Source organism: Myotis myotis, unplaced genomic scaffold (assembly GCF_014108235.1).
Source record: "Myotis myotis isolate mMyoMyo1 unplaced genomic scaffold, mMyoMyo1.p scaffold_m19_p_1, whole genome shotgun sequence".
NCBI classification, from domain to species: domain Eukaryota; kingdom Metazoa; phylum Chordata; class Mammalia; order Chiroptera; family Vespertilionidae; genus Myotis; species Myotis myotis.
In genome coordinates this window covers 220,449,488-220,476,034 of record NW_023416313.1, presented here as the reverse complement: position 1 = coordinate 220,476,034, position 26,547 = coordinate 220,449,488, and the positions used below count along the sequence as shown (strand labels likewise).

General features: G+C 62.1%; 1 protein-coding gene across 2 annotated transcripts in view; it reads right to left on the bottom strand.

Moving 5' to 3' along the window:
* The window catches only part of CCDC85C (coiled-coil domain containing 85C), a 70,937-nt gene extending 45,423 nt beyond the window's left edge, over positions 1–25,514 (bottom strand). The window contains exon 1 of one of the 2 annotated variants that reach the window (XM_036317367.1): positions 24,423–25,514. In XM_036317367.1, the coding sequence (XP_036173260.1) occupies positions 24,423–25,206 (784 nt within the window). In that variant the 5' untranslated portion in view covers positions 25,207–25,514. The remainder of the gene's footprint in view (positions 1–24,422) is intronic. The other variant, XM_036317362.1, reaches the window with a different exon arrangement.
* Positions 25,515–26,547: the final 1,033 nt, after the last annotated feature.

Here is a 26,547-nt window from a genome sequence, read left to right as displayed (position 1 = left end):
TGGGCGACCTGCACAGGCCCCTCTGCATCTCCAGCCTCCGACCTGCAGGACACCTCTGGTCACTGCAAGCTCCCCACAGCCCATAGCCCAGGGAGGGGCTGGCCAAGGGGGCCTCCAGCCCCACCGCACTGGGGTTCTGCCCATCATCTGGGGTGTGAAGAACAGAGCGGGTGGCAGCATTCAGAGGCTGCCACTTGGAACCGAGACGTTGACCAGACATCACTGCCAGCTCCGTGCAGGAGTTAAACCCTGAGTCACCCAGACCACCTCCAGCCGCAGCCCTGCCCTCCTCCCACCCCCGGGCAGCTCAGAGACGCCTGCGGTGAGCATGGGCCTGGGTTCCTGCGTGCTCCACAGGGGAAGCCGTTAGGTCTCAGCATGGCCCTTTCCTGGGTCTGGGCAGAGATGCTGGCTGTGTCCCCAGGGCCTGGCACACGCCGGGCGCACTCCCTGCCCCTCCCAGGCTGAGGACAGAGGGGATGTCGGGAGAGAAGGAGTCACACACACGGGCTCCGAGCCCGGGCTAGGGGCTCACCGACGGGAACGACGTGCCTGCCCTGAAGGCTGCACTAGCTGGCGGCTGGGCTGTGCCCGCCGGCTCCGCCGCTCACGGCTCCGTCACCGGGGCATGTTCCCAACACTGTGTCCACGTCGGCAAAGCTGGACCTGCCGCAGGGACCCCGGAGCTGAATGGGGTCACAGGTCAGGCCTCACGCAGGGACGGGCCATGGGAGCTGCTCAGCGGGACGCAGGCCGCGTTCACGCCCGGAGCCCCGAGGCGGGAGTGGCTGCCGAGGCCACCAAGCAAATGGCTCTGACCAGCAGCAGGGAGGAAAGGCTTCCTGGAGGGTCAGGGCTGCAGCCAGGGGTGACCTTTCGGACTCATCCGGGACGGGGCTCGGCCCCAGCCTCCGAGGGGACGGTCAGGGCCTCTCCTTCCTGTTGACCTGGCAGCCTCCCCGGGATCCGGCCCGTTCTGCCCGAGCTGCCTGCCACGGAGCCTTGGGCGGGGCCGCTTCCTGACCCTCGGCTGGCGCTAGGGGATTAGGACGCTCGCGGGGCCTTAGTCGCCGCGGTGAGTGTGCAAGGGGCGTGGCAGAGACCTCAGGAGACGCAGAGGCCCCAGGCTCAGGAGCACAGATCCCGGCTCCTCTCTGCCTTCAGGACGCTGTCCGCCCTGCACGCCCCAGCCCGCCCCGGGTCACGGAAGCATCCACCGTGCGGGGAGGCCCAGCACCCAGCATGTGCTCAGTGGAGCTCAAAGCACTGCAAACGCACGCGGCCAACCTGAGAGTAAACCGCTCACGAATGTCTGCACAGCGGGCTTTCTTCCCCTTAAATGGATGACAAGGTGGCAGACCCGCCCCCCCCCACCCCCCTCCCCCCCACACACACACCAGCTTAGCGCCCTCTGAGCCAGGCTCCAGGCACAGCAAACACTCACGCTCCAAGCCGTGCAGCATCCTGCCGGGGACTCGCTGTGTAGCCAGAGATGCCCCCATCCAGGCTTCCCTGGTCCTGCCCTGAGCGGCTGGAACCCTCGCAGGCCATCAGAGGCCGAACAAAACCAAAGGGAAGGAGGCTTCCGGAACGAGGGCCCTACCCCGGGCCCCAGGACCAAAGGTCGACATGCTGCCTCACAGGCCGACCCTCGAGGTGGTCTGGGTTTCGTGGCGGCAGGCTGGGGCCAGGGTGGATTCGGGAACCTGCGGCGCCTCCCAGGCCGGATGCCTGTGAACCGAAACGATGTGCTCCGTTGCCATCCCGCACCCACGCCGCAGGGGGAAATGCTGGGGAAACCAGCTTCATCTACCGCCCACCCCCCGCGGCGGTCCAGGCACCTCTCCCAGGGGTGGCTAGACTGACACATCTCCCTCCATCCCCAGAGAAACCACGGTCCCACGGGCTCTGGGGGCTGACAGGTCACAGCGTCAATGGTGGTATTCGTGCGAGTTTGTAGATGCCTCAGGAAAACTCAGGTGTGCCTGCTAGCCCTCCCTCCTGAACATGTCTCAGACCCAGGGCCAGGGCCCCACACAGCCAGTGTGGTCGCCAGCAATGGGGGGAGCTGGCCAGGCAGCACACAGCATCCTGCCCCTGCCTCGTTACACGCTGCCCCCGGTCCTGGCCTGTGGGACCTGCCCCTCTGGCCCGGCAGCCTCACCTCCGAGAACAGGTGAGATCCAGGGAGTATTCAACAAGCAGTCAAGTCCCACGTCCACACAGGGAGCGGGGGAAGGGGGGGAGGAGGTACACAGTTACAGAGCTCCCCTGCTGGTCCCCGAGCCTCACACTCACCCACACCCTTTCCCACGGACCTGGGGACCACGGGCTCCTGTGCAGGCTGCCTGGACAGCAGCAAACACTGGCACAGCCTCCCTTGGGTTTGCTGTCTTTTTACCCCACAATGCCCAGGAGACCCGGGGAAAGGGACAGGCTGCCAGTCCCTCTGCAGGAAATCAGGGCTCAGAGAGGGTAAGCCACATGCCCAAGGTAACAGAGCAAGTCAGCAACTCTTTCCATGCCCCCCCCACCTCACCCCACCGCCCTGGGTGCCTTCATCAGCGTACCTCCCACACCCCTGGTGAGCCCCCCACCCCACCCCCAGGCTGCCTGGGTGCACAGGGAGCCAACCTATGAGCAAATGCCTGGGGACCTGCTCCCCCAGCCTCGATCAGCTCTGTAGCTGCCTGGAGGCCTCCGTGTGTCACAGCAGACACGAGCGGGAAGCAGCTGCACCTGCACCAAGCTGGGCCGGTCCCAACCCCAGACACAATGCTCTGGCCTGTCTCCGCCCCGGTTCCCGCGGCATCTTGGTCATCAGTCCCATTCAGGGCGCTCAACAAACACACTGAATCAATGACAGCGGCACTACCGTTGGGTCCTGCTGTGTGCCAGGTGCACGTCCCTGGCCTGTCCCACATCCACACAGGGATGTGGAGGGATGGACACTGAGTGTCCCTGAGCCCACCTAGCACCCCAGGGGGCTGAGGCGTGAAGTCACACGGACCTCCCGGCACGTCCCAGGGCTGCTCCTCCCCGTCCCCTGCTGAGCAGGTTTCAGGGTGTGCCACAGGGATGCCGGGGGGACACTGAGGCAGGGACAAAGGCAAGGACGCTGCCTACCACAGTGGGCACCCAGAACCTCTGCTTATCATCTCCTGGCCCGGCGTCTCCCAGGCACCCTGTGAGGGGGTGGGGGGAACACACATGGCCAGGGCGCCTCGGGCTCAGGGCAGCCTGATTTACAGGCCTCCGCCCGTGGCCTGGCAGCTCCTCCAACTCCACTCCGTTTGTCACCTGCAATGAGGGCTTCATAAGAAACAGAGAATAAGGGCCGTGTTCTGGGCCCAGGTCAGCAGTCGCCCTCCTCCATGCAGTGGGCGGGGCTAGGGGCAGAGGGAGGGCGCCGTGGGCGTGTGAACACCAGAGCGGTATAGACCGCATCCACTGGCACCCACATTGCTAAGTGCTCACCCCAGGAGAGAGCTTGCAGAAGTCCGCTCTTCTCTTAGGAGGGGCTAGGGGGGCAGCATTGCTATTAATAGAAATAAAATTGTCCCCTCTCCCAATTGCACGCGATAAACTCGCCAACGCACCAATGCCCAGCAGTGTGAGCATTTAACTAAAGGGCAACAGCAAAAATAGAAGCTGTGGGAAGGGTGCTTTTACGCCACTGAATGTGACCAAGGGGAGCGAGGGTGTACGGATGGGCTGTGGGGTACACTCACACTCACACACACACTCTCATGCAGACACATACTAGTACTCCTGTAGACACATAAATACACACACTCTCACACAGACACATACTCCTGTAGACACATAAACACACACATGCATACTCTCACATAGACACACACAACCTCACGTAGACACACTCTCATATAGACACATAAACACACATACTCTCACACAGACACACACAACCTCACATGGACACACTCTCATGTAGACACATACACACACTCTCACACAGACACACACAACCTCACGTGGACACACTCTCATATAGACACATAAACACACACTCTCACAGACACACACAACCTCACGTGGACACACTCTCATATAGACACATAAACACACACTCTCACAGACACACACAACCTCATGTGGACACACTCTCATACAGACACATAAACACACACTCTCACACAGACACACAACCTCACGTAGACACACTGTCATATAGACACATAAACACACATACTCTCACACAGACACACACAACCTCACGTGGACACACTCTCATATAGACACATAAACACACACTCTCACACAGACACACACAACCTCATGTGGACACACTCTCATACAGACACATAAACACACACACTCTCACAGACACACACAACCTCACGTAGACACACTGTCATATAGACACATAAACACACACACTCTCACAGACACACAACCTCACGTAGACACACTGTCATATAGACACATAAACACACATACTCTCACACAGACACACACAACCTCACATGGACACACTCTCATGTAGACACATAAACACACATACTCTCACACAGACACACACAACCTCACATGGACACACTCTCATGTAGACACATAAACACACACATTCTCACAGACACACACAACCTCACGTGGACACACTGTCATATAGACACATAAACACACACACTCTCACAGACACACACAACCTCACGTGGACACTCTCATGTAGACACAGACACACAATCTCACACAGACACACACAATCTCACCTAGACACACACAACCTCACATAGACACTCAGTCATGTAGACACACAAACACACTCTCAAACAGACACACACATAGACACACTCATGTATACACACACTCTCACAGACACACAATCTCATGTAGACACACACTCATGTAGACACACTCACGTAGACACACAGATACACACACTCTCATGTAGACATACACATGTAGAACCACACACACACACACACACACACACACACACACACACATACTCCTTGAACCTACCCTCCTGCCCCAATTGCATCTTCCCTACGTCCACCTCCTGCTCCCCTCCACGCAGACACAGAGCCCTGGGCGGTCAGAACCTCCGGGTCAAGGCTAGCGGCCATGTGTCCTCTCTCCTCAGCGTCCCGTGTCGTCATCCTCAGCTCAGTTAACCCGAGAAGCTGGTGGCTGACTCCACAGTCAAGGACCAGGACTTGGCGGCAGGATGGGGGCCCCCAGCCCTAGGCTCCTGCCAGCTAACCTTACAGGACCCACAGAGTACCCACAAAGGGCCCCGGGTGCCCTCAATGCCCATTGGGAGCCAGGCAGCCACTGACCAACTCACCCCACTCTCCTGTGAGCCTCCCAGAACCCAGCCCCAACCAGCCCAGAGCAAGACAGAGCGGAGTGGCAAGGACGCAGGGGGGTGGCTGCAGGAGGCCTGTTGACTCTCAGGGCCCCACCCACTGGGGGGCTGTGAATGCAGGCCAGCTGGGGGAGGGGCACACATCTCTCCTGACCCTTATCATCTCTTTTTTTAAATTCTTTTTTCTTAATCCTCACCCAAAGTTATGTTTTTTTATTTATTTCTTTAAAGAGAGAGGAAGGGAAAGGAAGAGAAAGAGAAACATTGATCAGCTGCCTCCCATACCAACCCCGACTAGGGATCGTCCAGGGATCAAACCCCCAACCTGGACATGTGCCCCCCCTGCCCAGGAATCGAACCCGAGACCCTTCAGTGCATGGAACAACACTCCAACCAACTGAGCCTCACCAGCCCGGGCAACCCTCACCACCTTCCTCTTACTATAGGACACTGAGGCACGGGGGCTGTCACGCTGTCCGCCCCCGGTGGCCTGAGGCAAGACCCCCTGCCCACCGCCATCTGGCTCAGGCCCACGCACGGCTCCTGGTGTCTAAGCTGGCGTGGGGGGGGGGGGGGGGAGCAGGGCACAGAGTGACCCAGCGTCCACTGTGCGAACCACACACACCCTGAGTGAGTCACTGGGCGGGACCGGCCGGCATCTGGGCGTCACATTCCTGGGGCCACTGCTGGAGAGCAGACACCTTCCAGGAACTCGGCCATCCATCCCGCGGCCTGAGCCTCGGGGACAGGAAGCAGCAGGCCTGACCCCGGCCCCCCAAAGAGGAGGGGCCAGGCAGCTCGAGTGTGGTCCTGGGGTGAAGCCAGAGTCCAAGGGCCTCGCCTGGCATCCCCTAGTCATGCACAGGGCACTCCCGAGTGGGCAGTGAGTCCCAGACCAACAACAGTGCAGACATGGCGGAGGGTGAAGCAAGAGGGACTTCGGACGCTGCGGGAGGGAGCGGCGAGAACTACGGCAAGAGGAGGCGGCATCTCGGCCGCAGCTTGCCAACAGAGGATTTCCCCACTGAGGGCGGACAGGGAAGGGGAAGGCACCGGAGGCAAGAAAACAGCCATGCAAATGCCTGGGCGGTGTTCAGAACCGCTACTGGCCTGGGGTCACGGGAGCTTCCAGAAGAGACAGAGAAAGGTGTGGAGGGAGTCGGGGCGGATCACAGAGCGCCGTCCACTCTGTTCCCCGGAGGCTGGACGTGAGGCTGCGGCTCAGGGCCCTGCAGGCTTGGGCGTCAGGGAAGTGGTCGGGGGCTATGTATGGAGAACATTCCAGAAGGGCAGAGTGAAGGCTGGAGGTGGTGACCCTGGAGACAAGGAGGCCTGAGCTCTGGGAACACTGGAGCGGACGGGAGGGGCAGGGGAACCCACCGTGCATGGCAGGGAAAGACCTGGGCAAGGCAGAGTGGACAGAGCCCAGTGCACGGGCACCGATGACGCCTGCCAAGCTGGGCTGGCCCCCGGCGGCAAAGGGTGCTGCCCTGAAGTCACACTGCAGGTCTCCGTGCTGGCCAGGCTCCAGGCAGGAGACAGAGCAAGGCACTCAGGCCTGGGGTCGGGCCTCAGTCCCCTCCTCACAGCCACCCTCTGGTGGGCACAAACCCAGTGACCTGCCCGGCAGGTCTGCCTCCTTGCCTGGGGCACCCACCGAGCTGGCCCGGGCTACTGCGTCTTTAGTTCCGTGGGCCCATTCATTGTCTGCAATTCTCTCGCCCGCCCGCACCCCGGCTGAAGGAAGGTTTCCAGGGGATGGCTCCAGGGGCTGGCAGACAGATGCCCTGTCAGCGGGACCTGCTGCTCAGGCCTGGCCTCGCAGCCAGCAAGGGGCAGCTGGCCGACAGCCCTCTGGAGATGGCCTGATTGGAGCAGCTGTTCTAGGCCGAGCGCTTGGAGTCCAAGCCTTGGACAGCGTGGTCACACACAGCAGCTGGTCGAAATCGTGGTCTTCATCACGGCAAAGCAAGGCACCCTGGAAACCCTCGTGAGCTCCTCCCAACAGGCGTGAAGGGCACCTGGGTGTGCCAGCCTCCCCCGGAGGAAACGGAGGCTCACAGAGGTGGCAGGACTCGCCCTAGACCACGGTGCCAGCGTGGGCAGAGCCGGGTGCTAACCTCCTCCTCCACCCCCCGCCACCCCACTGCCACGCTCTGCCCCCCACATGGCCTCGTGTTCACCGTCCCGGGTAATGTGCCCGAGAGAGCGAGCTGCAGGGGGGATTCCGGGAGAGCCCGGGGGGAACAGGGCATCCCCTCTGAAGGCCCCGGGCGGGCGTCCATATGATGGGACAGCAAAGGGCCACTCGCATCGCTCTTCGAACGGCCAATGATGTGATGAGGTTCTCAGCACCTCACAGGTAGAAAGGTGGGCGACTAACCAGAGGAAAACGGCGCGGCAACATTCGTGTTTCGGAAAGTGTGTCTTGGAGAGGATCCTGAGCCAGAGCATGGCATCGGGCAAAAGCTAAGGAAACCTGAATAAACTGTGGACGCCAGTGAATACTCCTGTATCAACGTCGGCTCGTTCACTGTATCACCAGGAGGCTAGTGACGGGGGAAATGAGGGCCAGGGTTTATGGAATCTCTCTCCCCTCAAGGACTCTGTAAAATAAAAAAGGCTCTAAATAGCAAAACTCAATTTAAAAAGCGTGTGCAACAATTCTATTCACGTCCTAGGATCTCATGCAAAGGAGGGGCCCAGACAAAGGAGGGGCCAACCGCTCCCCACGCCCAGTGAGGGTCACACATCAGGGGACCCAGGACGAATGAGGAAGGCTGAAGGGCTTGCAGGGGGCGCTGTGCCTCTCAGACCAAACCACAGGCAGAGACACATCTGGACGAATGAGGCGCCAGGGAGATCCGGACCGCGGGCACACTGCAAAAAGGAAACGCCGCGTGGCTCTGGGGCCAAGAAATTCCAGAATGAGCGTCCACCAGCACTCAACTTTCAAGTCCACATAACGGCCCCACTGCCCCCCACCGCCCCCCATCGAGGCCCCCCCCCGCCACCCCCCCAGAGAGGCGAATTTCACACTCGAAGCTGGACGGCTCCTGTCTCCTTAACTCGCTCCTGTCTCCTCCCAGCAGCCGGTCCTCCCGGGGAAGGCAGCACACACACCAGTCACGGCTGGCATCATCCCCGGCCATCTGGGTGCTGAGGCTCAAGGTGGCTCCTTTCTGCATTTTCTACAATAAACAGGTTTTGGGAGAACAGGTTGCTGCCGGGGAAATGCCGACACGAGCCCCGGACGCCGTGGGCTGCAGATGCAACGCCACCCAGCTCGGCCCCTTTCTGCACAGGACCTTCTACACGGGCTGCTGGTTCTCTGTGCCTCCGCTTCCTCCTCTCATCCATCATCGGGAAACGTAAACGCTTTCCTTTTGTGAGAGGCAAATGAGTGAATGTGTAGCAAGCACAAGCACCTGTTAGCTGCTAGCGTTACTCCCACTGTTCCATCCTCACAGCCCGTAAGGGGGACTGCGGGTCACCCCATGGGACAGAGGCTTAGACGAGGCACACGGCGGCCTGTCTGGGATCGCACTGGTGGACCCACGACCACAGCTAAAGTGCAAGGACCCTCCCTTACACCTGCCGGTGAGTGGGCCTTTGCCAGCCACAGAAGGGGATGGGTGAGTGGGAGGAGCCAGTGCTCGAGTCCCTTCTCCCCTGGACCTCAGGCCGCCTGAGGCCAGGAGACGCCCCTCAGGGCACAGGGCCAGGCCTGCCGCCTGGCAGCCTCCTTCCTGCCCCCTGCACAGGGCAGCTGTCCCACTCCGGGCAGGACTTTCTCTCCAGCTGCTCCTGCCTGCCCTGGGTGATGCCCAGACCAAGCGGTAATGACTACCCCACAAGCTGCTAAGGCCCAGACATGGGCAAGGCCGGAGGACTTCAGGTTCCCTCACAGATGAGGCCTGCAGAGGGGCTCCCGGACAGGCCGGGGCAAGAACCAGGCCCCTGACTCCTTCAGGTCTCCCGTGGACTCCCCAGGGTGCACACACATGTGCGTGCACACACACACACACAGAAGCCAACTCAGAGAGACGCCAAACCCCATCTGTCTCCAGAGCAGGGACAAGCAGGGTACAGCCCGGGGGGCAGGGGGGAGGGGGAGGAGGAGGCAGGGACGCAGTGGTCAGCAGACACCGGGGACACAGGTCCCATCTGTCACAGACACCCCTCACAGCTGGTGGCACTCCACCACACACAGCACAGAGCCGAGAAGGCCCGGGTGCTGAGCCCCCCCAAAACTCCACTCAGTATACAGGCGGGAAACTGAGGCACAGGGATGGGGCACCTGTGACATCCCATGGGCTTGGCGGCCTCATTTCCTCATCTGTGCCATGGGGCCGATGCCAACCCCACCCGCCCACGTACACCCTGGCCCAGGGGCCCCGAGGAGTCCTTCCGGAGCCTCTGGATGGTAAGTGCCTGCCTTTTTAGGACGCAGTCTCTTTAATGAGGCATCATTCCCAGATGCCAACTCCTCACTCTCTCCCACAGGCATTTCCTTGTGTGAGCTGCTCAGGACACGAAGAGGAACAGCAATGTGCTGGCCAGGCGCCCCTCCCCTACCCCCAGCCCCTGACAGCTGCCCCTCTCCTGCCCCTGCTGCTGCTGGCCCAGGTCCCCGCAGCCCCAAGTGGTACCAGGTGCCTCGGGCTGGCACACCACAGCCAAGCCCTGCAGCCCAGCAAACCCCCAGAGCTCGCGAGGGTCCCTGTCTTTCTGTCCTAGGGCAGGGCTGGGAGGAATGGTCCCAACAGGACAGGAATACGCAGAGCAGTGGCTGAGATCCCAGCCAGGCTCACTCGCCCCTTGAAGACCACCCGCCATTCCCCCACCAGGGCAGCCGCCCCACCAGAACCTCCCCTTCCCCACAAATTCCCCTCCTGAGCCACTGGAGGCCCTAAGCCAGCCTGGGAATCAAAAGGATAAAATCCAAGAACAGGAGAAAGGGCACCGAGGAGTGCCAACACGGCCCCCCTTCAGGAGAGGCCGCGCAGCCAGTTCCCAGGGGTGCGGACCCCGGCCCCACACCCCACTGCCAGTGGGCGGCACTCTAGCCTAGAGTCCCACCCACTGTGGTACACAGCCGTCTGCTACAGGAATAAACAAAGCCGCGCTCCTTCCCGCAAGCCCCTGCTCCCCAGTCCATGTGTCCCCTCCACTTGCCCTCGGCCTGCGGCTCACCCCGCCACCCCTCACTCAAAGCCCCCTCTGCACACCCAGGCCTCCCAGACCATGGTCTCCAACTGGGACACCCTTCCCACTTCTTCCAGCTGCCAATCAGCAAACCACCGACAGGACAGGACGGGTGAGGGGTGAGTGGGGATAGCGGGCGGGGCTTCTTGGCTGGCACAGGACTCCCCATCCCCGCAATGGCATCTAGGATGCCAGCCAGCGAGCTGTTGGCCTGGTGCTGCCCTTACGCCAGTGCCCAGACGCCCACCAGCTTCACTAAGGCAGCAAGGCATGCGCATGTAGCGGAGAGAAGGGAGTCCACAGCCCTATTCGGAAGTCACAGAAGTCTGGTCTGCAGCCCCAGGGAGGAGGGACCCAGGGTGCAGTTCAAAAGAACATTCGGAGGCTTTGCTGTTTTCATGCTGCTCCTGCTGGCGATGGCGGCTGCGCTGGCAGCAGGAGCTGGCCTGCGAGGCCTATGGTGGGGCAAGCAGGGAAAGCGAAGCCTCCGGGCTGGGTGGGGTGGGGTGGGGCACGGTGGCAAATGATCCCTCCTGGCTGCTGCCTCCTGATTCTGGGTCAGATCACTCCCCACCTGGGCACGCACCTGGGCATGCACCTGGCACCGGGCACCTGGGAGGTAAGGGCCTGGGTTGGAAACTGGGCCACAGTGGGTCCTGAGGGCAGCAGAGATGCAGAAATGTCCAAAAGCCCTGGTCCAGATGGAGTGGCGGAGCCGTGGGCCTGGTCCAACTGCCTCATCTCACAAATGAGTAAACTGAGGCCCAAGAAAATGGAAAGCGACAGAGGCAGAAAGGAAACGAAGGAGAAGCCCAGGAAGCGAAGATCTGCATGAAAACATCTACCTGACCCTGAACCCTCACATAAACACAACTTCAGGACAGAGGCACGGGGGCGGGGGGGTGACGGGGGGCTGACTGAGGGCGGGGGAAGGGGGGGTTGGTGAGCCAGAGCTGTCGTCCCAACCTGCTGAGAACAGGCCTGCATGGAGTTCCTTACCAAGAGCACCCGTTAAATTCATTTTTTTTTTTAATATATTTTTATTGATGTCACTGAGCAAGGGAGAGGGAGTTGGAAACATCAATGATGAGAGTCACTGATCAGCTGCCTCCTGCAAGCCCCACAACGGGGATGGAGCCCAAAACCTGAGCATGTGCCCTGACCGTGACCTCCTGATTCATAGGTCGACCTTCAACCACTGAGCCACGCCAGCCGGGCAAGTTCATTTATTTTTTATTTCTTAAAAGCCGCGCTCCTTCCCGCAAGTCCCTGCTCCCCAGTCCATGTGGAGGGGAGCCCTTCAGGGAGGGGGCTTGCTCAACCTCCTCTTGTGTTTTTTTGGTCTTTCCTGGCCCCGGACCACTCTCAGCCTCTGATGAGAGCGCTGGGTCCCGGCCCAGGAGAAATGCGCGAGGGCACAGTCAGGCCAGGGCCCCGGGGTTCCCTGAGGCCCAAGTGACCCCAGGTGCAGGAGTCCGTGGGTCCGTGCTCAGCTGACCCTGAGCTGGCCCAGGCTCTCGCTCCGGCCACAGCCCCCATCCCAAAGCCCCGGGCCTGGAGGCCCCAGCCCCGCCCGTGCCACAGCTCCCCCGGGCCCTCCTGCTCAGTTTGGGTTGCACAAAAACAAGGGGTCTTTTCATCCCACAGGGTTTCAGCCCCGCACACGGGGAGCAGCTCACGTTGCCCATAACCAGGCCGCACTCACGGGAGCAAGGTCTTAACTCGGTGCAAAGGGACTAAGGATGCAGGGGAAGAGCAAGATGGGGCGGGGACCTTAGGGGAGGACAGGGAGCACTCCCAGGACCTCGGACCCACACGGGAGCTGCTGTCTGTGCAGCTGTCAGCAGGAGGAATCTGACGGAGGACAGAGGCTGCAGGGGTAAAGGCAGCAGGGACAGGCTCACAGAAACCAGCCCACAGCCCAGGCCAGGAAACAGCCCCGAGACGGCAGGAGGAGCAGGGGCCCTGGGATTGCAGGGGGTGCTGGCACCTCCACCCAGATGGCTCCTACCTCATCACACTGGCCTGGTATTCCAGAGTAGGGTGGGTTAAAGTGGGCTTTCCTGACCCTCCCGGCCAGCGCCTTCCCCAGGGACAGGCCGCCGTTTTGCTGTGGTCTCACCAACGTCACCCTGGACTCTTTACCACCACAGCTAGAAGAATGACAGCAGGGCCAGGCCCAGGGCCAGAGTCCCAGGTGTGGCTCGTACTGGCCTCATCCGCCAGGGATGGCTGGAGTAATGGCCCGCAGCTGTACCCAGGCAGCTCACTTAACCCCGAGATGAGAGACTGCCCGCCACCTGCCACGGCCACCGCCTCAGAGAGCAAGGAGCACAGGGGGCAGGGGGAGCCGTGCCCAGAGCTGCCAACTGGAGTCTGGGCCTCTCGGGGTGCTCCCCACATGGAGGGAATGAGGGAGGGGGTATCGGCTGGCTGGTGTCCATCCCCTACTACCCTGCACCCCCCACTGTTTTAAAACCCATTTGTTTTCTGATCCTCGGGGCCTCCTGACCTCATGTTGAGGGTAAGGAGCTGGGGGCTGGGGGCAGGGGCTGGGCTCTGTTCGAGGACACCTCAGGGACCCCGGGAGCCGGGCGGCCTCTTCCAGAGGGTTCCAGCACAGACATGGGAACCCACACAAGGCTCCCAGCAGAGGTGGGACCCGTGGCACTCGTGGCTGCGGGGCAACCAAGACCCTGCTCCACGCTGAGCAGACGAGGTGACTGGTCACACAGCCTGTGTCTGTCCCACTCCACAAGCTGACCTAGGCCTCAGGGGAGTTGAGACTTCAGGGTGAGGAGGGAGAGGAGAGGGCCATCCTGCCAGCAGGAGCCCTAAGGGCCTGGGGCGCAGAGGGGTCCCTAACACCACGCTCAGCTCAGCACTTCCTTCCGTGGGCTCGTCGGTCACAGGCCTCCCCCGCCCAGCCTCCCACAGCCGGGAGAGGCGTTGTCCGCGCGGTGCTGCCCCACAGAGCTCTCTGGAATGATGGGAATGTTCCTTCTCTTCGCCATCAACAACATGGGAAGCTCTCCCGAGGGTCAGTGCCACTCAGACACGGAAACCTTTCGTGGGACTTCATCAGAGTTAAATCGAACTGGAGCCCTCCGGGCTAGCATCCCTTGGAAGGTGGTCACCGTAGGCGGCGGGTACAGGGGCATAGGTGAGGGGAAGGGGCCCAGCCCAGAGTGCATGGTCAGCAGGATGGTGACCGGCAGGACCTGGGAGCCTGGGCCGTAGGTCCGGAGCGAGAAGGAGAGACAGCCTGGGTGCTGAGCGTGGGTGGCGCGCCCACTGCAGGCAGGAGGCGGGTGGAGGCCGCTGGAGGCTGCGATCGGGGAGGCCCTGTCCAGAAGACAAGCCCGGAGTGGGCAGCGCACACCACGGAGGGGTCGGGAGGAAGGAGGCCGCTGGACCGAGCCAGAGTGGCCTTTCCAGGGTCCAGGGCTGTGTGGGGCCAGTGGCTGGGAAGGAAGCAGCCAGCCCTCCATGCTCCCTGGGAAGTGGGTGGTGAAGGGAAGGACCGAGGGGCAGGATGGCAGAGGGAGAGGATAGTGTTTATTGCTCTGGACTAGGAAACAGGAGCCTGTTTGCAGGGGAAGAAGGAGCAGTCAAGAGACAATGGTGGGGGGAGGTCCCCCAGGAGGTGGGAGGAAGGGAGCCCTCGGCGGCCAGGACAGGGGCACCGAACGTGAGAGAGACTCGCTGTCTGACGTCCTGTGTCTGACGTCCTGTCCCGTATGAAAGTGGTGTGTGCACATTCCAGAAAATGGGGAAAACACAGCAAAAGGAGAGGAGAGAGGGCAGGGCGGGAGCTCCCATTGTCCTCCCAGCCACGGGAGATGGGAAGCGACCAGAAAACCGAGCCTTCTGAGAGCCCGGCGCCGGCAGCGTGGCCGGAACCCCCGACAAAGGGCCACTCCCAGAGCGGGCTCATTAGGGACAGGAGACGTGCAGCGCGCCGGGGACACCGGCTCGGCCAGGGCCGGCACACAATCGGGCCCTTGTGGGAGGCAGGGCGGGCGCTCCAGCCTCTGATTCCAAGACAAGAGCACGCCTCCTTGCCTTACAGCCGGAGACAGACTGGGGGAGACAAAGAGATGCTCCCTGACAGTGGATGCGCTATTTTTGGAAGTGGGTCGGCGCTTCTCCATGGCTGCCGTCTCGCTGCCGCTGGTCCCCTTGAACGCAGCCCAAACAGGCCCCCACGGTCGGGGCGGCCCAGCTTCCCGCCACGGGCCGGCGGGGGTGTCTGCATGGCCTTGCCGGGTCTCAGCTCCCAGGTGTGGAGGGGAGCCAGCCGGCGGCGGTGCTCAGGGCCGGGGTAGGTACTCAGGAAATCCAGGGCCAGGTTCAAACCCCACTTCCCACGGCGGCCAGCGGCCCCACTGGGCGCACCAAAGCCACCTCCCGCAGCGTCCACTCACACAGGTCGGCCAGGGGACACGGTGCACGGCCGGCTTCTCCCTCAGAGCTAATGTCTGCTGACACCAGCCTCCCCTGGGCCGGCCGGCGGTCAGGGCCTGTGTGGGGCAGTGTCCTTGCCCCCACCTGACGCCAAGGCCTTTCTCCTGGAGTTTCCATTCCCACAGTCGCTCCGGCTGCCCAGGGAAGCCCTACAACCGCTGAAGCCTCTGGGACCACTGGGGCCGCCTCTGAGGGCCCGTCGGGCGCTGGCATATTTTGGAGTTCCTAAATGATAGCTAATATGCAGCTGAGATTAAGGACCACTGACAAAAGCAAGTGTGGGGAATCGAGCCGTGACCTCCTGTTTCACAGGTCAGTGCTCAACCACTGAGCCACACCGGCTGGGCATGTGTCTGTTTTTAATAATGAAGGGGAAACAGGGAAGAGGAGGAGGGTGAAAGTCGCGTTAGCATCTGAAGGCCATTCGATGTCAAAGGGAGCCCGCGAAGAAGAAAGGCAGTTGTGGCCAAATGCATGCCCTGTCCAGTGCTTCCTGCCCACCACCCCGCACCCCAGCATTCACTGAGCCCCTGCTACGTGCCAGGAAGACGGACCCTGCCCTGAAGAAGGTCGTGGGCTGGGGGAGACAGGACAGCACCCTGAGGAAACTCAGGTCCAGCCCAGGTGGCCCTGTCCCGGGCAAACCCCACACCCAGGAACCGGAGCTCCGCGCCCTCCTCTGGCGCCAAACCCGTTACACATTCGCGCACAGCGATCACGTGGCAGAGGCCGGTAATTCCATCAAGGCTCTCAGTGTGGCTCTGCACAAGGCCAGGCTGGCCAGGCAGGGGTCTCGGCCTCCGCCAGGGCCGGGCAGAGCGGAGCCTGGTGCGCCACGGGCGGCCACATCACCTCCACTGCCCAGGGCTCCATCCTGGGGCCGGCCCCCAGCCAAGGACCACCACCAGGCAAGAGACCCCACCACACGTGTGCCCGACAAGAGGCAGGGTGGGCGGAGCCCTTTCGCTGTGGCTCTGTCTACCGCGGGAACCCTGAGTCACGGGGCCAGAGGGGCCTCCCATTTTACAGATGGGAACGTAGGGCGCAGGGAGAGGGAGGGGAAGATGCTGGTTCTGTCTGTGTGGACCAATCCACAGAACAGTGCGGGTGACCCTACTGTGCCCACAAGACCCCAGCTGATGGGGCCCCTCTCCAGCCCAGCAGATAGTCCAGATTTACTAAGTGGGGAGCAGAACAAAGGGAGGGATCGGCTGCCTCCTGGGCTGTGTGAGACCCAATGTCCCGCGGAGCCTGGACAGATAACTCGGATCCCCGTGGAAAAGCAGTTCAGGAAGGGCCTCCGCGGAGGGCAGGAGGGGTGACGGGATTAAGAAGCACAAGCTGCCAGTTACAGTCACACGGATGTAAAGTCAGCTCAGGGAATAGAGTCAATAATTCGTAATCACCATGTGTGGTGTCAGGTGGGCACTAGACTTCCCCAACTGATACACCAACTATAATTGAAAAGTAAATGTTAAAATAGTAATTTTTAAAGTGGTTTAAAACTAAGAGGGGGAAAAAGAAAAGAAGACCGCAGCTGGAAGTGCCCGCAGCTGGAAAGGCCCAACCCAGGGACTTTAGGGGGGACACAGATGCAGCGGGAGGAGCTAACAGAACCCCCCCCCCCCCGACCGCTGCCTTGGCCCTGCCCCACCCCTGGCCCCCAATCACCAGTCGCCCCACTGAGCCAGCTGTGCCAGTCCACTGCCCACCATATGCCTGGGCTCCAGCTGTTCCTGCCGCCACGCCCGGCCTCTCTCTGTGCTCCTCTGCCTGCACCAACCAGCTCCACCTCAAGACCTTGTCAGCTTCCAAATCACCCGCCCCCTCGCTCACCACGACCTCCCAGCACCCTAAAGAGGTGGATAGACAACCAGGCATTTCTGAACGTGAAAGGGGCATGGCAAGTGGTCGCCCTGGGAGGAGAGGGCACCCAGGCAGCGCAGGCTCCAGGGTCACCTGATGGGGCTCCTGGCCCCACTCCCAGCCCCACCGGCCTGGTGGGACCTGGCCTCCGCCCCCAGGCGGGGCATGGGGCCCAGCCGGGCTCCTCCCTGTTATGGGAAGCCCGTGACACGACACCAGGCAGGCGCCTTGGACCCCCATGAAAGGCAGTTTGGGAACCGGCCCTTATGCCAAGGCTGGAAGTCAAGAGGACGGGCCCGGGATGCACAAGCTCAGGGGCAGACAGAGAGGATGCCCTGAGGGCCCAGGGGGGCTCCAGCGCGTGTGGCCAGGCCAGGCTGGGGCGTGTCCCTCCCTCCCCGTCCCCTCTAAGGGCCTCAGGCTCTCCCAGCATCTCCTCTACTCTGAGATGCTATCGTCATCCAGTGAGGGGCCTGGCCCGCCCTCCTGCCTCCCGGCTCCACGCTGACTCCAAGACACACTCACCGCAGCAGAGAAGGGAAAAGCCCATCTTTGAAATCAGGAAACAACAAAGGGCAAAGGGGCGAAGGCCTCCGGGCACAGCAGGAAGGAGGAAGGAACACCCCCCACCTCCACACCCCACCCCCCAGGTCCCCAGGGCTCCGGCTCTGCAGCTCCACTGAAACGTCTCTGCAGGGTGAGCTGGAAGCTTCCAGAATCAGCGCACCCCATCTCTCTGCTCTGCCCCCCGAGAGCTGGAGATGGGCAGAGACTTGTGCCGAGCAGGCGTTTATCACTGGGGGACGCAGCGCCGGAACTGCCCCAACCCTCCACCGCCTCTCCTGCCGGAAGGGGCCAGGGCCGTGTGTGATGGTGACCGCCTTTGGGTGCTTCTAGAAGGGGGACCATTCTTGGCTTTTCACTAGCAAGGGGGTGTCACCTCCAGGGAGAGGGGAACCACTCCCGTCCCAGCTCTGAAGTCTCCGAGTGGCCCCTGCACAGAGCCAGGCACTGACCCTGGGAACCAGGCTGTCGGTGGGCCACACCTATTCTGTGACCAGCTACAGGGGCGGCTGCAGAAGGCATGTCACCCCGGGTGCGGTCCTACCTGCCCTCAGAGGTCAGAAGTCAGAGGGCGGCTACAGGGGCTGGGGCAGAGCTTTGGAGCAGACCTGGCTGGTCTGAGTCTGCAGAGGAGGTTCTCTCATGGCCACTGTCCCTGCGATGGCCACGGAAGAGGCCCCAAGCCTCCCCTGCTGCCCCTGCCCAGCCTACCCCAGGATGCACACCAGCCTCAAGCTCCCGCACCACCACTCCCCAGCCAGGCTTCCGGAATCACTGCGAGGGGCACTCAGAACCGGACAGAGTCAGTCACTGCTCAATAAACGTCTGCTTCGCTTCCCTTCCCGCTTCAGGGCTAATTCTCCCAACAACCTGGCCCACCCTCCTGCCTCCCGACTCCATCCACTGGTCACGACGCACACAGTCAGATTTCCGAGCTACATGGGGTGTCCGATCGGATCCCACTGGACGCCCCCACCCAGTGTCCAGGCCGCTGCCTGCACCCCACCCCTAACAGGCAGCTCCCCACTCCAGAGGGAGCATGTCCGCCCGGACCTCTGGGTGCTGATGTCTGACCTGCTGCAGCTCTGGCCTGTGCCCTTTGGGCGGCACAGCGCTGACATTCTGGGGCTGACAGCCCCCCTCCCCCCACCACCTGGCAGCAGCTCCCGGCCCCAAGGCTTTTCTTCTCCTGGCTCAGCATTCCAGTTCTTTCTGTTCCCATGACAGAGCTTCCAGTCCAGGGCCTCCCCAGCTCACCACACAGCTGGGAGCGCTCTCCCAGGCTGGGGCCGGTGTATCAGCCCCACCCAGGCCTCCCCTCCCCCGCCCGTGCCTGCTGGATGCCCCCTCCTGCCCTTCAACCAACAAGGGCTCCTTTGGCTCGGACACCAGGCGGGCACGGGGCTCCCATCACAGGTCCCCTACGCTCACCCCAGAAGGCAGTGTGCAGGGGTGCAGGTGGCAGTGGAGGTCACTAAACCTACCCTTTAAGGCAGGGCTCTAGGACAGGGTATTCTTACCCTTAGGACACAGGTGAGGAAACAGGATTAGAAGCTCAGGGAAAAGAGGTTAATGGAAGAATTTACTTATTTTTAATTTAATCTTTTTTAAACCAAAAAGTTTATATGCACGTATGCATGGCCCATGAGAACTAACAAGAGTGCAGTGAAGGCCTGGGAGGGGCAGGAGCCAGGTGGAGGGAGGCCAAGGGGGGGAAATGGGGGGCATCTGTAACACCCTCAACAGTGAAAATAAACCAATGAAGTCCAGGGAGCTGCCCCGCTCACGCAGCAGGTGGCCAGGCCAGGACCTCCCTCCGCGCCCCCCCCCCCCCCCCCCGCCAGGTCTCTTGACCTGAAACCAGAGCCCTAACCATTTGGCAGCCCTGACCCTAAGCACACCAGCACTGAGTGCGCCCGCCGGGCGGAGGGCATTAGTGTGTCCAGACGCAGCTGCACTTCGAGGCTTAAGCACATAGTATGCTGCTCTCCCCTCATCCCCAAGGCTGGTCTCAGCTCCCCACTTTGCAGGTGAGAAGGCTGAGTGAGGCTCACAGAGGGCCAGGCCTCCCTGCTCTGCGCTGACGCCCGGACAAGCATGTGTGTGGAAAGTCCCGGGGGCGGGGGGGGGGGGGGGGGGGGACAGGCTATCTTCCACCGTGTTCATATCCTAGGAGCTCAGAGACCAGGGCTTGGGTGGCGGGTCTGACAGGGCCCCAGCAGAAGGAAGCCACCCTGACCGAGTGAGGGAATGAAGCTCCAGAGGTGAGGAGAGCCCTGGACTGAAGGGTTGAGGGTTCAATTCAGTTAAGGGTATGGACCTTGGTTGCAGGCTCAATCCCTGACCAGTCAAGCACCTGCGGGAGGTAACCAATCGACACATTTCTCTCACATTGACATTTATCTCTCTTTCTCTCCCCCTCCCTTCCTTCTACTCTATGTAAAAAATACCCTCGGGTGAGGATTAACAACAAAAATAGAGGTGAAGAGGTGAGGTGAGGCGGGCTCCCGTGCCAGAAGCCTGGGGGCGCCTGCCTTCTCTGTCTTAGCTGTGTAGGTTCAAGCAAGAAAACGGGGAGCCAGGGTGAGCCTGAGGGTCCCACTTCTGCAGAGGAGTTGCCACACCTTTGTCACACATGTCCCACCCCTGGAGCTCCCTCCCTCCTGGCTCTGTGTCCACCCGCAGGTCCCGGGGCCCTGCCAGGACCAAGCTTGGGGGAGGCCATCCACTGCTGGCAGGTCTCCCTTGGGGGTCCCTCCAGTTCTCCCCCCACCCCCAGCCTCTGTCCCAGCCCAGAGGGGCAGCAGGCACTGGGCAGGTGGCTAATCTGACACAGGAGACCCAAGACTGATCCCAGGCCCTACCACCACCAGCCCAGTGGGACCCAGAGCAAGTCCCTGTGCCTCTCCAAGCCTCAGTTTGCCCATCTCTGATATGGGACCATTTGGGCACTCTGAACAGAACCGAGCTGGGGCTGGGAAGCTCTCTGTGGTCAACTGTGAAGTGCTGGGCATACCCTGGCCCTTCCCTGGGGTACCTGCCTGTGAGCTCCTCCTGTGCAAGGCCAGCACCCCACGGCTGCTGATGGACGGTCAGCATCAGCTTGGGAGGGAGGGGAAAGGCTTATCTAACCCTCCCATTGTCTTCACTGACCTTTGCTCCAGGCTAGGCTGGGCTTCGGAAGGGCCTCCTCAGGAGCCAGCCCTGCCCAGGAGGCCAGAGCTGGGTGGCCAGCGTGATCTATCTTTTTTTGAAGGCCAGGACCACCCCCGCTTAACCCTCCCTTTAAACCAACAAAAACACAAGCCAGAGAACAAACCCATCTTATTTTGAGAAGCTCACATTTTACATCCAAACTTTAAAAAGTAAATAGGGCTGTTCGAAGGCATGCTGGAGGTCCCGGTTCCCTAAGCTAGATCAACGGGCGCGCCCAGGGGTTGGGGAGGGACCAGGACTGACGGACTGACAGGCACAGGGACAAGCTGGGGAGGGGGGGAGGGGGCACGAAGGATGGGGGAAGGGCAAGGGAGAATTGCTGGAAATGCTTTTGTTTGAAACCTCATCAGTTCCAGGGACAAACCTGACTTGCTGGCGTTTGGGGTTCGGCTGCCTCAGTTTGCCCCACGGGATCAGAGTAAGGAGCCCTGGAGTCCAGACTTGAATTGGCCCTCATCAAAATCATGGGGAGAAGGGGGAGCCATTTGCATATCCACTCAGAGGCCCACCAGCCACCCCATATGGGCCACATCCCACCCCAGCCGCCTGGGGCCTTCAGGGCACCCAGCCAGCTGCCAGGTACCCCGCAGCTCCCAAGAGAGGACCAGAGGGTCCCCATTCCCTGGGCTCATTGGCAGGTGCAGCCAGACACAGGCCCAGACACAAACATTCAGATGAGCTGCCTGTCTAAACAGCCAACAGTTGTAAAGAACACTTGGCGAGCCCCCAAAAGGGTCCCTGTGGGTTTCTCGGGAGGAGCCTTGGGAAAAATATTCCCGACGAGGATTCGGGCAACTGCTGAGACCGGCCGTGTGCGGACCTGACTCCCACGCCCTCCGGTGGGAAGGGGGCCCTCTGGCCTGCACTGCACTGCATGGAAGAGCAGAGACGCAGTCAAGTCCAGTAGCTTGCAGAGAGAAGAGGAGTGGAGACTGGATTCGAACCCCAGATGGACTGACCCCTCCAGGGAATGGGGTTATCAACCATCTGTTCAGTGGTCCCCGATAAGGAAGCGACACTTCCCAGGATGGGAGAGGAGGGGCAAACCTGGGTCAGGAATCCAGAATAGGGAATCACCAGTGTCTGCTGATAACGGTATCAGCCAACATGACAGCAGGCCAGAGAAGCAAGCCAGCCCACCGCCTAGCAGGAGAGCCCCCTGGGGGGCCCGGCGCCTGGAGCGGAGACCCTCCAATCTCCCCTAGCCGGCTCTTCACTCAACTTCAAACTGCAGGTCTGAGGACAGAAAAGGCATTGCTGTGAAAAGGGCCTTTCCTGGTTTCCAGGCATCCTATTCATGTTGGGAGAACATCTCAAGGCCACACATGACTTCAGAGACACAACGAAACAATAGCAATCCTGTCTGGAACTGAAATCTGTGATAATGATGCTGAACAGGACGGTCACAGTGTTGCCATCACCGTCTGTGGCAGTCCTGCCCCAAGTGTGCAAGAGACTTGGTAAGGGGAGGGTGGAGGGGGGCATGGGCTCTGCAGGAAACCCTACACCTCAACCCCCAGCCACCCCAGTGGGGTGGAAACCCTCAGGTCTAGCCCAGTCCTCCACTCCTGCATCCCTGCCAGCTACAACCCACACGCTGGGCCAGACAGGGTCCGCGTCAGGCGCCACCAAACTCCCCTGCACATATGCCATGGACACTCAAGCACCTAAGTGCCCTGCAGAGAGCCACCCTCGCCAAGTGCCATCAATGACACAGCTAAAAGCCAGCAACATCTCACTCCCCAGCCACAGGACTGCAGCAGGGGCCTCCTTCTACTGCACTTGGGGAAACTGAGGTTCAGACATCTGACCCTCCCAAGCGCCCCCCCCCCACCCCCCAGAAGGCTAGGCCAGAAAGGCTGGTACAAGGGCTCGCACTCTCCAAACCCTGAAACCCCAACAAAGTAAACACCTAACTCTGAGCTACTGCCACTGGCCTTAAGGAGCTTGTGGTGGGAGGTGGGGTTGGAGACAGAGTTACCAAAAGTAACCCGAGTTGTAGCCGTAGATTGCTAATCAGTAACAAAATATCCCTCTCAACCCAGTCCTGCCCTGAACTCACTGGCTGGGAAGGTAAATAAAGGAAAAACTGTGCTACACTATAGCACCCCATCTCCTGGGTCCAGTTCCCACCCCAGGCTCCACCCCAAGGCGCCTGCAGAGGCCACTTGGCCACCAAACCAATTAGACAGAGCGGCCCTCCCCTGCTGAGGTTGTCACTGCGGGGAAGACTAGTCACTTAAGGCCGAATACATTTTCTCTGAACTAGGAAAGCCTTTAAAAGAACCAGAAGGGCCCTAACCGGTTTGGGTCAGTGGGTAGAGCGTCGGCCTGCAGATTGAAGGGTCCCAGGTTCGATTCCGGTCAAGGGCATGTACCTTGGTTGTGGGCACATCCCCAGTAAGGGTTGTGTAGGAGGCAGCTGATCGATGTTTCTCTCTCATCGATGTTTCTAACTCTCCATCCTTCTCCCTTCCTCTCTGTAAAAAGTCAATAAAATGTTTAAAATAAAAATAAAAGAACCAGAAGGGGCCCGGCCAGCGTGGCTCCGTGGCTGAGCATCAACCTATGAACCAGGTGGTCACAGTTCAATTCCTGGTCAGAGCACATGCCCGGGTTTCGGGCTCAATCCCAATGTGGGGCGTGCAGGAGGCAGGTAATCAATGATGCTCTCTCTCATTTTTGATGTTTCTTTCTTTCCCTCTTCCTTCCTCTCTAAAATCAATAAAAAATATATTTTTAAAAAAGAACCAGAAAGGACTGTTTAATCTCTACCTTCGGGCGTAGAGCTCAGGTAGTAGCAATGGCCACCAGAACGGCAGGACTGGGAGCCAAGCCACCAACAATGTGGGAAAACAGGGAGGCAGGAGAAGAGACAGCAGGGAGGAGGGCTGGGAGTGGGTGGCGCTGCCCTGCTCCACAGACCCGGCTGGGGCTCCCAGGCACTGGGCCAACAGTCGAAAGGCGTGGAAGACAGTAGCTGAGCTTTCCTGAGGCCAAAGGTCCTCCCACCCACACCCTGCCACCCAGCTCCCTGGCACTTCCTGTACGGCACCAACAGCGTATAAAACCCTGCAGGAGCTTTCTCTCCACCTCAGATCTCCCGGGCAGGGGGTCATTGTCCCCATGCTACATGCAAGGAAACTGAGGCACAAAGAGGAGCAAAGCCAAACATGCGCATCGGGCTGGCAAGTCCCTCTGTTGCCAAGGGGCCAGCCACCCTGAGAGGTGCGGGGAGGCTCTTGGCCAGGGTCCTCGGGCGCAGCGCCTCCAGGTCTCAACCTGGCTGCCTCCTGCTCCTTCCCAACCAACAAGCAGCACCTGGAGGCCCAGGCTTCATTCCAGCCCCAACACACTCACGATGCAGCTCAGGGTTGGGCAGCCTGTTGCTCCCAATCAGAGGGAAAATTCACTTGCGCTATAAAGGCCTTTTTTTTTTTTCCTGTGAGCTTCCGGCTCGCGGACAGGGCTGTCCAGGCTGAGAGCGGGCGCCCCCAGCCAGCCCTGCAGCGCCGGACATTCACACCGATAACCCCGCAGGAGAAAAACTTTTCTGGGGTCTAGCGGTCCGCCTGGCTGCGGATGAGAAGCTGGGCAGGGCCACGCCTCCATCACTAGACCAGAAAAACACCACCCAAAGCCCTACCGCGGTGGACGCGACACCCCCCGGCCCGGAGTCCAGGACGCCAGCGGGAGGAGAGGCCGGGAGGGTCGGCAGCCGCGGGGAGAGGGGCTGTGACCCGCGCGGCCCCGCCGGTGCGGCCCTTACCGTGCAGGCCATTGGGGATGCTGCGGTGGTGCGGAGGCGCCGACAGGTCGTCCAGGGACCTGCGCGTGGCTACGGTTTTGCCGTCGGGGATCTTGTGCGGCCCCGGGGGCAGCAGCGGGGGCGGGACGTGGTGGTGGTGGTCCGGGCTGCCGCCGCTGCCCGCGCTCGACGTGCTGCTGCCGTCGCCCACGTCGCGGGCGCCCGTGCCCGCCGCGCCGCCCGCCAGGGGCCCGCTCAGGCTGGCCTGGCTGTCGATGGAGCTGCGGGAGCCCGCGCCGCCGCCGCCGCCGCCCGCGCCCCCCGCCAGCGCCGCGCGCTCCTCGTCCAGGAGCAGCACCAGCTCCTTCAGCTCCAGGTTCTCGCGCAGCAGGGCCTCCTGGCGCGCCTCGAGCTCGCGCAGCTTCTGCTGCGAGCGGGCCACCTCGTGCCACACGGCACCGGCCGCGTGGCGCCCGAAGCGCTGCCACTCGCGCGCCAGCTTGCGCCCCTTCTGCCGGTCGTCGTCCAGGAAGCAGCAGAGCTCGCGCAGCTCCTGGTTGTCGTCCTGCAGGCGCTGGTTCACGTCCTTGAGGCCGCGGATCTCCAGCAGGTGCTGCTGCAGCCGCCGGTTCACGTCGCGCATCAGGCCGCCGTGCTCCAGCATGAGGCCCACCTTCTCGCCCTCGGCGCGCCGCAGCCGCCGCGCCAGCTCCTCCTTGCTCCAGCGCAGCAGCTCCTCGTCCGGCACCTGGCTCAGCTCCTCCGACGCCGCCGCCGCTGCCGCCGCGGCCGGGGGCTTCGCCATGGCGGGGCCGTCACCGCGGCATCGCCCGCGCCCTCGCCCGGCCAGCGCTCCCCGCGCCGGGGCTGCGCTGGGCCGGTCCGCGCGTGGGAGGGGGACAGGCGGGGGCGAGTGCGGCCCGCTCCGCGCCGCCTGGCGTGTCCTCACGCAGCGCCCACTCGGGCCGCCGGGAACCCGCGCGTCTGCGGATTCGGCGAGCGCAGATCGCGGCTGTGTCGGCGGCCGCCGCGCCGGGTGCTCTCCGGGCTCGGGCGAAGCAGGCGGAGGCCCGCCCCCGGCCCCGCTCCCGGAGCCCCAGCCGCCCCGCCCACTCCGGGCGGGGAGGAGGCGGGGTACCGCACCCCGGCCCCGCCTCCAGGGAAAGCGAGGGGGCGGGCAGAGGCGAGGCCGGGCCCGGACATCCCCCACCGCGGTGCGCTCGCCCGCCCGGCGCCCCGCCAGAGGCGCGTTCGAGCCGCGGTCCCGCCCTCCTGCCCGTGCGATTGGGCCTCTCCGAGGGTGTGCGGGAGGGGCGGGGCGCACGCGGGGGCCGCCGCCGAGATGGTACAATCCGCCCATTGGGCTGCCAGCACTGCCTCCTCCCGCTGGCGGTTCAAGTTTCTGCTCCGGGAGGACGCGGCCTGGGCCAATCCCGGGGCTACAGGGCGCTTTTAAAATGCAGGTACAGTGCGGGGAGGGCGACGGTGGGAAAGGTAGGGCTGGGCTTCCCTTAAAGGAGACGCGCGGGAATGAGCGCGGAGCCCCTTCTCCAGCCCGCGTGCCCCGCCCGCCCTTCCCCGCCCCAGATAAACAAACACCGTTGACCCCGAGGACAGGTCCCCTTCTCCGTCCCGGGGCACCAGAGTCCAGCGTAGTCTGAGCCACGCCAAACAATAGAACTCTGACATGGGGTCGCTCTTCCGGCGGCAGGGCGGCTCTTTGTCCCCTGCCCTGCCCCCGGCTCACCGCCCCCCGGAGCGCGCAGAGGGGCTGCGTCTCCACTCCACCCGGGGACAGTGGCTCCGGCGTCGGTTCGCCCCGAAGGTCAGGGCCTCACCAGCCGGGTCCCCGGAGCGACGTCCGTACCCTCCTTCCTGCCCCAAGGGGGCGAGGGCGCCGGGAACGTGCGCCCCCCTCCCCCGCCCCTTGCGGCTCTCAGAGAACCGCTCCCCGCCCACCCGGCCGCGCGTCCCAGGGACTCCGGGGAGAATCTTCGATTCTCCGGGTGGAGATCATTGGAGCCTTAACGCCGGGGTTGCCGGGCGCGGAGGCGGCCGCAGAGCCCCCTCCCCACCGGCAGCTGCGCCCCTTCCCACAGCCTGTGAGTCTGCCTCGTTATCTTCGTGTCCCCAAGCGCATTTATGG